This window comes from Sprattus sprattus (assembly GCF_963457725.1).
Source record: "Sprattus sprattus genome assembly, chromosome: 1".
NCBI lineage: Eukaryota > Metazoa > Chordata > Actinopteri > Clupeiformes > Clupeidae > Sprattus > Sprattus sprattus.
In genome coordinates this window covers 38,317,311-38,332,576 of record NC_137920.1, presented here as the reverse complement: position 1 = coordinate 38,332,576, position 15,266 = coordinate 38,317,311, and the positions used below count along the sequence as shown (strand labels likewise).

Sequence of the window (15,266 nt, the reverse complement as noted above, 5' to 3'; positions counted from 1 at the left end):
AGAAGAGTGAAGAAAGGAAAGAAAAGTGGAAGAAGGAAATAAGAAAAGAAAGAAGAGTGAAAGAAGGAAAGAAGAAAGAAAAGAAGAGTGTAAGAAGGAAAGAAGAGTGAAGAAAGGAAAGAAAAGTGGAAGAAGGAAAGAAGAGTGAAGGAAGGAAAGAGTGGAAGAAGGAAATAAGAAAAGAAAGAAGAGTGAAAGAAGGAAAGAAGAAAGAAAAGAAGAGTGTAAGAAGGAAAGAAGAGTGAAGAAAGGAAAGAAAAGTGGAAGAAGGAAAGAAGAGTGAAGAAAGGAAAGAAAAGTGGAAGAAGGAAAGAAGAGTGGATGAAGGAAAAAAGAAAGGCAAGAAGAGTGGAAGAAGGAAAGAAAAATGGAAGAAGAAAATAAGAAAGGAAAGAAGAGTGGAAGAAGGAAAGAAAAGTGAACAAGAGTGGCTCTGGATGAAGAGATAAAGAGAGAGTGAAAATATTGAAAAAAGGAGATAAAAATGGAGTGAAGAAGAGAGATTGAGTGTGAGAGAAAGTTGACAGAGAGAAAGATGGAGAGAAAAAAAAGTAGAGAATGGATGGTGTCTTAATGTTCCTAGTTACAGTTAAATTGAGAGGGACAGAGAGAGAAGAGGTTCTTTGGATTTGGCACAGGTGTCAGTAAAGCACAGGTGCAAGCCAGTTTAAAGACCCTATTATGATGTCATAATGGCCCAATGTAAGTCAATGGGAGAAATTTATATTCGTTTTTCTTTAATATCTTAAAAAGTATAAAGTTTAGAAAAGTGAAAAATACATAGCATAAGTGTCGTTTACAAGACCTACGCGACAAAGTTTGAATGAAGTTTCTACGTTAAGCGGTTCGGTCTGAATTAATCGCAGAAAAAGGTAACAAGAAGAAGAAGAAGAAGAAGAAGCCTAGGAATAACAATACAGGGCATTTCATGCACTGTAATGACCAATTTATTTTTGTAAACAAAATTGTATCTCAAACTTTCAAGTATGTCTGTGGAAATGTTGCGGACTACATCTACCGCCTATTTTAGAAAAGTGGCTGTGAGGTGTTTTGACATCTTCAGACTTCAGGAACTTTAAGCCTATTTTTTAGTATGCAAGCAGTCCAGGTACTTTGTAAATAATTAGTGGAAAGCTGTACAGTTTTAGGAATTGTGGATGTTCTTTCTATTCTTTCTGGCACTTAAAGATGCAGTACACAATTTGGTTTTGGTTTCTCATAAGGTCAACAGCCAATCAAATTTCACCTATCCTCTCTGTGCTCTTGAAGCACCGTGTTGATTGTCTTGGTCTGAGCCACTATGATTGTTTCCCCATTTACAGGACCAGGTTTTATAAAAAAAAAATGAATTATAATAAGACAATGACCATGAAGGATTCGTTCATTTCAGTAGCTAACATTTCACCCAGTGTAGCAGCCATAATGGTAAACGAACACCCGATAATGTGTCCTTTAGCATCCAGAAGAAGTAGGTGTACAGTATGAAACATTTCAAAGCTGAATTTTAATCTATTTGAATTCTATTCTAAATCTATTTATTTTTGAAGCTTGCAAACTAAAATGTACCCTTAGCTTCCTTTGTTGCCATTGTTCCAACTCTCAGTTTCCTTTGTTTTTATGGTTCCTACTTTAAGCTTGTGAATTTTAATTTTCTGGAGATTATTATTCATGCAACAATGTTTGTTCGTACAAAAATATTGTTAATTTGTGCATAATGATAATAATAAATACAGTCAATCTCCAAACCTACCTTATCAATGTCAAAAAAGTTTGTACCTTTTGTACCTTAAGGTGCTTGGTAGAGATACGTTTTCTTTTTATTCTGTGTAAGTTTGAAAGATATGCTCTTCCTTTCTGTCCCTGAGGTCTTATGACGGCAATATGTATTCTGGTGCATACACAAATTCCCTATTCTAACCATCAGGACTTACCTTAGGCAAACACAAGGCACAATCTAGCATACCTGGCCTAAACAGTAGCGGGAAAGGATGCTGACATACATAATTGACACCATGGGATGGAGCATGTGATGACACAATTGGAAGACAGGAGGATGAATGTAGGGTATTCACTCATCTCATGGCTCTTTGCTCCGTCCCTCGCTCCGATCTCTGTGGACAAGGCTCCCCTGGCGATCTCCCCTGGCGACCCCTGCTTCATCAGCTGCATGACGCCATAGCACTGGGTGGCTTCTTTCCGCTCGTCTTTCGGCTCAAGAATGTCGCTCCACCCACCACCAGCAGCGTGAAGGCCTTTCTGACCAGAGAGAAGACCTAGGGGTCCCCAAAGCCTGACATCCGAGACAAGGACCCCCCAAATTATTTGTATAGAAAATAATCATGATAATTCCCTTTGTATACCGGATGTATTTACATGTTCTTATGCTTTTTCAAGTTCAGTTTTTCAATGTGTTTCTGTTGTCTGCTGCCGAATGCGTATGCTTGTATTTGTTACCAGTTAATCATGTTTGATGGAAATTCAAACTTAGTTGAGAGAAAATGGTCACTGGATGTACTAGTACACCTGTAAAATAAATATCAATGCCCTTGATTTTCTTGATACATTTATTCACACTAAAAAATGTTTTACTGTAAAGACAAATAAAAGTAGAAACATATGGAGAAACAGTGTTGCATCCCTAATGATAAAAATAATACTGAATGATATCTGGTACACATTGACATAGCCCTGTCCACTACAGGGGTTAGTGGTCACAGTTAACAAACATACATTTGCTCAAGGGAAAAATAATAGCATGTGGACGGAACTAATAGTGTGTGTGTGTGCGCCATGTTGAAGCAGCTGCTTTAGAGTCATATAGCAGTTCTGTACATCCTCAACATTTCAGCGAGGCTCCAGTTCAACATTCAGGCTTCTGTCCCGTATCTTTGGGCTGCCTAGTCGAGCGTTTTGAGGGCACAGACCATGTCACAGTCTGCACTGGCAGACTGTGCCGGCCCTGTGAGTCCGCCTGTGCCATACGCATCCCTACCTCAGTGTGGAGAGGGGCACGCTGCCGCACAGCCTCCTGGGAGTTGGAGTATGCACTGGGAGTAGGAGCCTTCGGACTGAATTTCCAGGGAACGTGAGTAGGCGGCTGGGGCTGGTAGGAGGTGCAGGGGAGAGGAGGAAGGGGCGACAGGTCTACAGCGAGTGGTTTGTAGGACCTGCGGGGGTTTGAGATCGGGGTGGAGCAAGGGACTGGCTTTCTTCGGATGGCCACAGGCTGTTCTTTCACGGCTTCCTCTTTTTTCATCACTTTGACGAAGGCAGGTTCTGTCTTTAGGGCAAGCACTTTCTCGGAGACCACTGATGAGGCTATAGTGTGACTCTCAGTCTCTTCTCTGCTAACCTTGGAGCAGAACTTAGTCCCATCCATCAGAGGAGCTAAAATAAGGCAAACAGAGACTGATCAGATCAAAATATCCATGTTGTAATTTCCATCTGTAGTAAGTGCTGTATATGTGAGGAAAGACTGTCCCATGAAGCTCGCTTAAGAGGTAATGAACAAGGATTTCTGTTTTAGATAGATTAAATGGTGACCTATTTAGGATTCTTATCTCTACAACATTAAATTATGATGGTGAGGTATCAAGACAACTTTCTGTGTCATCAGATTAAGGTGTAACAGAGAGGTGAGGTTAAATGCAGGCTGTTCAGGTCAATAATATACCTTTACAACTGTAAATACATGCCTGAATACTCAAAGAGTTTGAGCAGACTGCACTATACAATATTTGCAAGATTTGCCAGGTAATCTGATAGCTGTATTTGTGCAAAGGCAGGCATTGATGTCCATTACCTGTGTCAGTACAACTATCGGCTGTATCCATCTCTAGTCCTGCATGTTCTTCATCATCATCATAATCCTCATCGGGCCGACAAGGACTCAGATGGGTGAAGAGGGTGCTCAAGACCGAGGTAGTGGGACCTGGACACCAAAAAAAATGCAAAATAGTTGAGAGAAGGATCCTTTATGAACCCATGTTGTCGATCTCTGTGAGCAATGTAAGAGTGTTATCCCAGAGGAGGTTTTTCAGGAGACAAAATCCTTACCAGGAGGTGTTGGGGACCTGGACCCCTCTGTCTTGATACGAGGAGGATCTTCACACGCAGAAGGAGCTGATGAGATGCCGATGGTTGGCCGGTCAGTCTGCGATGGTAAGGTGGTTGATGATGTGGCAGTATGGGGTCTGTGGGCGTCTGGTGCAGGGGCCGCTCCAGTGGACGCTGCTGTGTCTGTGTGGACTGGAGGCTGATGGGTAGAGCTGGGACGCTCTGAGGAGAAATCAGCATCGTTCGCTCCAAAGCCGAACCGACTCATGGCATTGGACACGGCAGGGGGAGCAGAGTTGAAAAAACCCAACCTGCAAATTGGAGATAGTAGAGGAGAGCGTTTGCAAACTCAACTAGTTGAATGTCATCTTCATTCATTTCTAAATGAAAAATGGACTCACACATAATATATATTGGGCTGATGGTTAACGACCTGGACCTTTACTGATCCATTTAATTATTTGGCAGCTGTGTTTTTGTAAACTGACAAACAATGCATCAAATGCCAAATTGATAATTTAAAAACAATTTGCCATTGTTCAGCTGTAACGTAAGGGATAGTTAAAGTTTTTCAGTGATGAGGTCATTATGCAATCAAGAAGGCCATGTGCACACAGCTTGCAAATACACACTTTAAAATTAGCATTAATAGTGTCCTCCTGTTGGAAATAACACCTCAAAGTTAAAGTTGCTCGTATGATGTTTGTGTGTGTGTGTATTACCCACTTCACAGGGTCAGCCTGCGATGGTAAGGTGGTCGATGGTGTGGCAGTATGGGGTCTGTGGGCGTCGGGTGCGGGGTCCGCTGCTGTGTCTGTGTGGGTTGTAGAGGACGCAGGCTGATGGGTAGAGCTGGGACACTCTGAGGAGAACTCAGCATCGTTCGCTCCAAAGCCGAACGGACGCGGGGGCTGCTGTTCAGGGACCGGAGCAGTGCTGTAAAAACTCAGCCTGTGAAAGCAGATGAGGAAGCACACATGAACGAAACACACACAAAGGGGAAAAGAACTGCACAGACGTTAACAGACACAGACATAATTAACTGTGGCTACAGGCAATGATGTTTGGCCAAATCTGCACCACTGTTGCTTGTCTGAAGTGTGTGAATGTGTATGTGTGTGACTGTCCATGTGAGTTTTAGTTACACACTTTACAGGATTAGTCAGGAAGTCTACAGCAGGTACAGGTTCCGGTTCCTGTGTTTCAGATTCCAGAGTTCCATTATCCACCTTCTGTTCAAGACACTGCAGTAAACATACAAACCGGTCAATGTTAAGCCTTCACTGTCCACTGTCTAACAAAGGCACTAACAATGAATTCTCAATGAGTGGAAACCCAGCATACACTTAGAATAGAATAGAATATATTTATTTGTCATTGCACAAGTACAACGAAATTGAGGTAGCAGCTCTCAGACTTCAGTGTAATTGAAAAGTAAAAAAAACTAAAACAATAAAAAATATAGACTGAACTATACAGATTTACAGGTCAGTTGTGAGCATTGTTTAGTGCAATGATAGCTCTGGGATAGAAGCTGTTTTCTGTAAACTTTAGTTACCCCAGAGGGTTTCGACATGCTGATAGCTCAGAGATCAGCTGAGCTATGATATTATGGGATGTGCATAAATCTGTCCAGGACTAACCTTGTCCAGTAGTCCTTTGGTAAGCTCAGTAAGTGGATCATGAGAGAACTTGCAGTTGTTGTCCTGGTAGCACTTATTGCCTGTGTGGAAGAACTTGCAGGGAAAGGTTCTTGCAAAAAGGGTCAAGGAGTCCTAATATTTTAGAGAGCACTCAGAACACAGAAATATCTTGGCTACTGATGTTGACCAGATAAACTCATACATTCAGAAGACCTAACCATCAGATCACTGAAGGTAAAGGATATTGTGCATGAAGAGACAATGGTCTCCTTTCAAGCAGAAGCCCTGAACATAAAATTTACACACGTCGTTCAACTTGAAATCTCCAAGCTCACGGGAATGCTCGAACTGGCACTCGTCACCCTAAATAATAATAATAAAAACACACACGTCAAACATCTTGATCCAATCAAAGGGTGAAAATTAAAAAGAACACTTACTTTATTGAACTACCCTCTCCCACATTCATCACTCAAAGCTGACTCACTTTAAGACACCTTTCCCGGAGAAAGTGCTTGCAAATCAGGCGCCCGTTCACTGCTATGGAGTTCTGCTCTTTGAACTCCTCGGACATGAAGGGTTTTCTCTCTTCCTGTATGGGCCTGTGTCTCTGCTGGAAGATGAACACAGTGGAGAAAACATCAAGGCTTTAAGGACTGTAAACCACTCACCTTCTTCTGCTCTCTGTTAGAATCAACATTGCCAGACAAGGAATTGGTTTACAATTATCAAAACAAATGTAATAATAATATTGCTCCCACCAGTATTAATACCAAATTATCCTATAGTTGCCTCTACACCTTAGAAATAACATACATCCAAAGATGAATAATGTTATACTGGCTCTAGTTCTTAAAGGCAATGCAGAGCTTCTAAGTTAAGCATTTGAATATTATGACCAGATGTTTACAATTCGGTTTCAACTAAACTGCTTTGAGGGGCCCAAAAAACAACACCTTGCCTACCGTTTGCCACTTGTCTCGTCCCCTTTTTGACCCAGCTTCAGGTCTCTGGTTGAAAGCACCTCTTCGACTCTGAGTTCTTTTTTTGTCCTCAGGATAACATCCTGTCGCCTTGTTGGTATCTTGGCCCAGACGCTTATGGATGTCTTTTAGGTTTGCTCTGTTCGTATTGTTTATGGCAAAGTGTTCTCTCTTGTTGACCCTTCCACACCCCCTCATTTGTCCACTCCTCAGGTGACCTAAACAATAGGGGGGAACCAGTTGTTACTACTTTTTCTGTTACTTGTAAAATGTACTTATCTCAACCCATCAACTAGAAGAACAACCAGGAGCCAGAGAAGTCCCTTTTAAGCGTGTGTTAATTCCTCTGACACCCAAGCAGCATAAGCTGTGATAAAAAGCACTTACCATCAGAACTAGGACCCAATCGGCTTTGCCAAGTTGACGGACGACTGAGCTTTTGATGGGCATCTGCCTGGTCCTCTTCACGTCTAAATGGGTCTGTGTGAAATGGTCCATCTGTTTGGGAATCATACCCCTTCCTTGCATCACCATTTGAACCATCCTGCAGGAAGACATATTAAATGGTATATCAAACTGCCATGTTGTATTGCTACGTGGTATGAATACATTCTGCAACCGTAGCATTTATTTTTGCAAGAATGCTTACATGCTTTACTGGTAAATCATGGTAAAGCAACACAAAAAGGCATGTTTTCCTCTTACGTTATTTTTCTTCCTTTTCTCAGGGTTTCCATTCCTGGGGTTCTTGTAGGGCCTCTTCGGCTTTTGATACAGCCGATCCGACCTAAACCAGTGAAACAAAGGTAATATTGACTAACTCGCAGTGAAGGAAATTAAAACGCCTTTGTCTGACGTCACACCTGTGTTCAAACAGTACATAGCAAGAAAATGAAGTCCTCAAAACTTCACTAGATCATTCACTGGTATTATGCCTGAAAGAGAAAAGTGAAGGCCTTCAGGTGCTATCGGAGATATCATGAATGGTTAAAAAAAACACAACATAATTTCTAGTGGGAAACCTGATAACCTCATTACAAAAATGGCAAAGCATGACATCAATAGATTATAAGAATGTGTTTAATACTATCGTGTTGTACATTAAATGTGTGCGTATGGCAATGCTTGAACAAAGTCCTTTCCATAAACATAGAGTTAGATTTAAGTTAACTTGATTGGTGAATTGTTGGCAGATGATTTTCTTGAGTTACAGTAAGGTAATATGCCGAAGCATGGTTCAATGAAATATAGGCCCATTTATGTCTATGGTTCACAGGCTAAGAGGTCATCGGTCTGACGCCCAACCCCGCTCTGTGTGATATCATCCATTACGACAAGCACTTGAAGGCAGCATTAGGCCCGTCCACTATATGTCAACTATATCAGAGCTAATAGAGTTCAGTACCTACAACGTAAAATAATGAACTTACTTGGGACATGCTGACGTTTCATAGTTAAAATCCACCTCCCCTGGTGGACTGGAAAATAAGTTCGCAAATGCCATTTCTCGCTACAGGTCAATTAGCAAAGTCAAACACAGACCAACCTCAGCAGTTAAAGTCTAAACCAGACATGGTGACCTAACGAGCAAAACGTTTGTTAAGAAATATAAAAACAAACTGAAGAAGAGGCATGGTTCTCCGCAACACTTTTTTAAGCTTAGCTGGCTAACTTTGCTTGTATTTAGTTGCACTAGCATTACACACGATTTGACATCGGCTACCGAGTACGTGTTTGTCCTATTATCAATTAAAAAACATAACCAACGTTAAGTGCAAAATCAGAGCTGTTCTAAACACGAATTGACAATTACTTCCACGAACTGATGTACCGACAGGGTGTACAAACATTCACTCTCTCGCGGAATTCTCAGTGTAAGAGAACATTACTGCCTCCGAGAGGCAAGGAGGATGTTATTACAGTGCATGAAATATCCTGTATTGTTATTCCTTCGTTTCTTATTACAGTGCATGAAATGCCATGTATTGTTATTCCTTCGTTTCTTATTACAGTGCATGAAATGCCCTGTATTGTTATTCCTAGGCTTCTTCTTCCTCTTATTACAGTGCATGAAATGCCCTGTATTGTTATTCCTAGGCTTCTTCTTCTTATTATTATTATTACCGTGCATGAAATGCCCTGTATTGTTATTCCTAGGCATTTTCTTCTTCTTCTTCTTCTTCTTCTTCTTCTTCTTCTTCTTCTTATTACAGTGCATGAAATGCCCTGTATTGTTATTCCTAGGCATTTTCTTCTTCTTCTTCTTCTTCTTCTTACCTTTTTCTGCGATTAATTCAGCTTGAACCACTTAACTTAGAAACTTCGTTCAAACTTTGTTGCGTAGGTCTTGTAAAGGACACTTATGCTATGTATTTTTCACTTTTCTAAACTTTATACTTTTTAAGATATTAAAGAAAAACGAATATCCATTTTCCCATTGACTTACATTGGGCCATTATGACATCATAATAGGGTCTTTAAACTAGCTTGCACCTGTGCTTCACTGACACCTGCGCCAAATCCAAGGAAACTCTTCTCTCTGTCCCTCTCAATTTAACTGTAACTAGGAACATCAAGACACCTTCCATTCTCTACTTTTTTTCTCTCCATCTCTTCATCTTTCTCTCTATCCCTCTCAGTCTACTTTCTCTCAGACTCAATCTCTCTTCATCACTCCATTTTTATCTCTTTTTTTCAGTATTTTCACTCTCTCTTTATCTCTTTTTTCTTCCACTCTTCTTTCCTTTCTTCTTTCCTTCTTCCATTTTTCTTTCCTTCTTCCACTCTTCTTGCCTTTCTTTTTTCCTTCTTCCACTTGTCTTTCCTTTCTTCACTCTTCTGTCCTTTCTTCTTTCCTTCTTCCACTCTTCTTTCCTTTTTCTTTCCTTTCTTCTTTCCTTCTTTCACTCTTCTTTATTTTCTTCTTTCCTTCTTCAACTCTTCTTTCCTTCTTTCACTCTTCTTTCTTTTCTTCTTTCCTTTCTTCACTCTTCTTTCCTTTCCTCTTTCCTTCTTCCATTCTTCTTTCCTTTCTTCTTTACTTCTTTCACTCTTCTTTCTTTCCTTCTTCCTCTCTTCTTTCCTTCTTCCATTCTTCTTTCCTTTCTTCTTTCCTTCTTGCACTCTTCTTTCTTTTCTTCTTTCCTTCTAACACTCTTCTTTCCTTTCTTCTTTCCTTCTTTCACTTTTCTTTCATTTCGTCTTTCCGTCTTCCACTCTTCTTTCCTTTCTTCACTCTTCTTTCTTTTCTTCTTTCCTTCTTCCACTCTCCTCTCCTTTCTTTTTTCACTCTTTCACTCTTCTGTCTTTTCTTTCTCCATTCTTCTTTCTATTCTTCACTCCTTCTTCCACCCTTCTTTCCTTCTTCCACCCTTCTTTCCTTCTTTCACTTTTCTTCTTCCTTTCTTAACTTTTGCATTTCATGCACTGGTATTTCCTTCAGGAAATGCATTTTCTAGTTCTTCTTACCTTTTTCTGCGATTAATTCAGCCCGAACCGTTTAGCGTAGAAACTTAATTCAAACTTTGTCGCGTAGGTCTTGTAAAGGACACTTATGCTATGTATTTTTCACTTTTCTAAACTATATACTTTTTAAGATATTAAATAAAAACGAATCTAAATTTTCCCATTGACTTACATTGGGCCATTATGACATCATAATGGGGTCTTTAAACTGGCTTGCACCTGTGCTTCATTGACACCTGCGCCAAATCCAAGGAACCTCTTCTCTGTCCCTCTCAATTTAACTGTAACTAGGAACATTAAGACACCTTCCATTCTCTACTTTTTTCTCTCTCCATCTCTCCATCTTTCTCTCTATCCCTCTCAGTCTACTTTCTCTCACACTCAATCTCTCTTCTTCACTCTATTTTTATCTCCTTTTTTCAATATTTTCACTCTCTTTTTCTCTTCCACTCTTCTTTCCTTCTTCCACTCTTCTTTCCTTTCTTCTTTCCTTCTTCCACTCTTCTTTCCTTCTCTCACTTTTGTTTCCTTTCTTCACTCTCCTTTCTTCTTTCCTTCTTTCACTCTTCTTTCCTTTCTTCTTTCCTTCTTCAACTATTATTTCCTTCTTTCACTCTTCTTTCCTTTCTTCACTCTTCTTTCTTTTCTTCTTCCACTCTTCTTTCCTTTCTTCACTCTTCTGTCTTTTCTTCTTTCCTTCTTTCACTCTTCTTTCCTTCATCCTCTCTTCTCTCCTTTATTCACTCTTCTTTCCTTTCTTCTTTCCTTCTTCCTCTCTTCTTTCCTTTCTTATTTCCTTCTTTCACTCTTCTTTCTTTTCTTCTTCCTCCTAAGATATTAAATGAAAACGAATCTAAATGTTCCCATTGACTTACATTGGGCCATTATGACATCATAATAGGGTCTTTAAACTGGCTTGCACCTGTGCTTCACTGACACCTGCGCCAAATCCAAGGAACCTCTTCTCTCTGTCCCTCTCAATTTAACTAACTAGGAACATTAAGATCCCTTCCATTCTCTTCTTTTTCTTCTCCATTTTTCTCTCTATCCCTCTCACTCTACTTTCTCTCACACTCCACCTCTCTTCTTCACTTTATTTTATCTCCTTTTTTCAATATTTTCACTCTCTCTTTATACAGAGCACTCTTGTTCACATTTTTCTTTCCTTCTTCCACTCTTCTTTCCGTCTTCCATTTTTCTTTCCTTCTTCCACTCTTCTTTCCGTTCTTTTTTCCTTCTTCCACTCTTCTTTCCTTCTTCCACTTTTCTTTCCTTTTTTCACCCTTTCCTTTTTTCTTTCATTCTTCCACTCTTCTTTCCTTCTTTCACTCTTCTTTCCTTCGTCCACTCTTCTTTCCTTTTTTCACTCTTCTTTCTTTTCTTCTTTCCTTCTTCCCTTCTTTGTATCTTATTTCCTTGTTTCGCTCCTTCTTTCTTTTCTTCTTCCTTTCTTAACTTTTGCATTTCATGCACTGGTATTTCCTTCAGGAAATGCATTTTCTAGTTGTTTTTCTCCCTCCTCACAGCTGTCACTGACCTGACAATTAGGCTACCTCTGAGCTAATGGAGCAGGTGTCGTCACATGGGTCTTGGAGACATTTAGTTAGGCATAGCAAGCATGTCTAATGCTATATATTCACTTGAAAAGGCAAATGTATCGCCATCGTGGTAGTCATTTTTGGTGGAAAACATAGTAGCGATCTATAACAAAACGATATGCTTATCTAACATACAATATAGAAAGATTTCGTGGGGCCATTTAAAACTGCCCCATCACCCAATGCAAACTTTGGCCTGTGTCGCTCATGTTCATTGGTGATTACATTGCAACAGTCTTATGACAGCGAAGACAAGGCAGCATTTCACAGAGCAAGCACAAACAGAGCTAGCCATCAATTAAACAGAGAAAATGCCGAAAGGTAAACGGTTAAAAGTGTGGATGTATTTCACACAAAAAGATCCAAACAACACGACGTGCAGCAAATGCAACACAAAAATTGCATGTAAAGGGGGAAGAGAAGGCAAGAGTCAAAGGCAGATCAGCAACCGCAGAGTCGCAGACTAAAGACTAATGCCTGCAGCCCAAAACGTAATCTCTTTAAGGGGAAGTACAAATTCACGTACCCAGTGGGTTCAAATAACAAGATTAATTATAAAGAAGATAGGAAAGATAGGTATAAACTAGCGCTGTCAAACGATAAAAATATTTTATCACGATTAATCGCATTTTTGTCATAGTTAACTCAAAATTAATCGCGATTAATCACATTTTTTTATATTCTAAATTACCCTTCAATCATTTTTTTTTTCATCATTTTTTTATTTTAATGCTCTTATCAACATGGAAAAGTGAATTGGATTGGCTTGCTTTATGCAATGTTTTATTTTATTGAAAAACAACATTGCCAAACAGGGCAACAAAATAAAATTATAAAGTGCACATTTCAGATAAACAAGGACTCAGCCTATAGTGCAGTGAAACCATGGCTTAATATTTTCTTTTTTTCAAGTTTGCTGTGAACATAGAAGTCAGGGGCCGTATTCACAAAGAATCTTAGGGCTAAAAGTAGCTCATAAGTGGCGAATTTAGGAGAAACTCCTAAAAATAATGGGCGTGTCAGTCTTAAATGTCATGAGGACTCCTAAATCACTAAGACCTATTCACAAAATATCGTAAGATGGCTGCAGCCGACTTGGAATTGATAAATGACATTGCTTAAACCGTGAAGGTATTAATATTGTCGTAGAATTAGCGCGGGATGCAATGACGCCTTTAAACGATGTGTCCCGAAGTAAAATGTTTGGAAACATAAAGATAACCTATTTGGCTTCAGGAAAACGCAAATGACGACACTGGGAATCATCAGTCAGCCGTTTAATTCATCAAACTATCAACGCACTGTAGACCCCACATCATCCAACAGTTTATCCAGTTGCCTTTGGACAATCGCCAATTACACAAGATCAAAGTAAATTCCATGGCGATCGCAGGAATGTCCAGTGACAGGACACACATTATAATAATTCGTCCACCGTGGCCTGGATGTACCGATGACTCGTGCATTTCAACGGAGAGCGGTCGCAGGTTTTTGAGAACTTACCAGCTGGATGCCGCTGGGGTGACAGTGGCTATTGGTCCTGGGACCAGTAGGCTTTCGCCTAGGCTACGGTTCACGTTCGTTTCGCTTTGATCAATTAAGATTGGAGGGCTTGAAGGGCCGTATGTGCTGATATTTGAAGTGGTCAAGGGCTGGAAATATAATATCCTAACAGTTTGCTGGGTGCTTTAATTATTACTGCCTTGATTAGTACATGCAATTTGCCATATTTTATATTGATCGCTTTATATTTCTCTTAACGTGCTAAGTGTCATTCCCGTTGGATGCACAAACTTGTCATCATGCGTGTGCATTCTGCTAACTGCACTGTCCATAACTATTTAATATGACTTAATTTGTAGCCTAGGTTATTCTCTTATTTTCAGTCGATATAGTGGGATTGTTAGAGAGACGTCACGAATGAGTTTTTAATGAGAGAGCCTGTCAACAACCAATCACCGTCCTCACCCCTTCTAAACTCGTGCATGAGAAGCGACGTCATCCATAGCAACGGAGTTTTTATCTTAAGCTTAGGAGTTGGTATTATCCTTAGTATGAGTAGGTCTCAGAGCCGTTGTGCATCACTTTTAAGAAATTACTCCTACGTAAAAGGTTTTAGCGCGAGTTAGGAGCACTCCTAGTGGTAAGATAAAAGGCTTTGTGAATACGGCCCAGGCCTCTTATTTCAAAACCAATGAACCGTAACAGTTAGGTTACCAATAAAAGGTAAGCCTACTACTTCTGTGCTTTCAGCCAGCTGCCTGTTGACATTTTCAGACAACAGTGAAGCTTGCATCTTTGGCACAACACAACTTTTTAAGGTAAACTTTCTATTCAGAAGCTTTTTATCATCCATTTCGCCGTATCGCGTTCACCATTCACTCAAACGTAACGTTAGCCTACTACACAGTTTGGGAGGGCAAAAATAATGTAATCACGCGCTAAAAAAATTGACGGCGTTAAAATGGGTTTGCGTAAACGGCGTTAATAACGCGTTAAACTGACAGCACTAGTATATACAAATCAGAAAATGGTGACATTTCATGAAATAAATGCAAACAAAATAATTCATTTTTGACTCATGTTTCTGCAAAAGAATGACTGAAGTGTGAAGCTGTATTGTGTGTACAGAGTGTGTGTGTGTTTTGTATTTATTTATATTTATTTAAATACAGTGTAAACTGTTGTTAACAGTTAATATATTGTTCATAGTTAAAAGGTTTGAAGCTATAGTTTGAAGCCAAGTGTTTTGTATTTATTTATATTTATAGTATACCTTAAAAAGTTAATATATCGTTCAATTTGAAAAAAAAAATGTGCCTTGGCAATAAAAAAGTCTTTCTTTAATGTCGTCACTCGTCGTTTTGTGCTATTTTTTCTTTTTTTTCTTAAGTATCGGTTCAGGCACCGTTTAGGCACCGGTATCGTTTTAAAAGTATCGGTTAACACCGGTATCGGAAAACAACAAAACGATACCCATCCCTACTAAGCACTGGAAACAGCACTCATCAGCAGAACAGCAGCATCAGAAACTCAACAGGCAGAGAAAATGCGATTGATGTCAGGTCTGTGCTCTGTCTCTGTCCTGTTTCTTAGTTCGTTTCCCTTGTGTTGTCACGTTTTCTATGGTTTTGTGTTTGTTTACCTTTGTTTCCTCATGTCTGACTCTTCACGCCCCTGCCCTTCATTGTCTGCCCCCCTTGATTGATTTCACCTGTCCCTCGTTATCTATGGTGTATAGTCTGTGTATTCTTGTTACCCGTTGCGTTCTCGTCATTTAATGTTGAGTGTTTTGTTCCTTGTATTTTCCCAATGTTCCTAGCCATCTTTAATATTTCATGTTAATTATTTTCTTGTGTTTCCGACCTTGGACTGTAGAACGACTATTCTCCTGCCTATGCCTTGTTTTGTTTTGTTTGCTTGCTCGTGTTTCCGACCTTGGACTGTACCTCGACTATTTTCCTGCCTATGCCCAGTTTGAATTTGTTTGCTTGCTTTTGGACTGCCTACCTGTGTACCGA

The 15,266-nt window shown here is 39.8% G+C and overlaps 1 protein-coding gene across 1 annotated transcript; it reads right to left on the bottom strand.

The window, feature by feature from the left end:
• Nucleotides 1-2,644: 2,644 nt before the first annotated feature.
• On the bottom strand, nt 2,645-8,507 carry LOC308369607 (uncharacterized protein). Its single transcript, XM_080844104.1, has 12 exons — nt 8,113-8,507; nt 7,388-7,469; nt 7,070-7,226; nt 6,665-6,900; nt 6,187-6,312; nt 5,929-6,062; nt 5,700-5,808; nt 5,206-5,300; nt 4,783-5,007; nt 4,057-4,367; nt 3,803-3,931; nt 2,645-3,387 (listed from the first exon to the last, which is right to left on the bottom strand). The coding sequence occupies exons 1-12, from the start codon at nt 8,184-8,186 to the stop codon at nt 2,861-2,863; spliced, it is 2,205 nt and encodes a 734-aa protein (XP_080700230.1). The 5' UTR covers nt 8,187-8,507; the 3' UTR covers nt 2,645-2,860.
• Between the last annotated feature and the right edge of the window lie 6,759 nt (nt 8,508-15,266).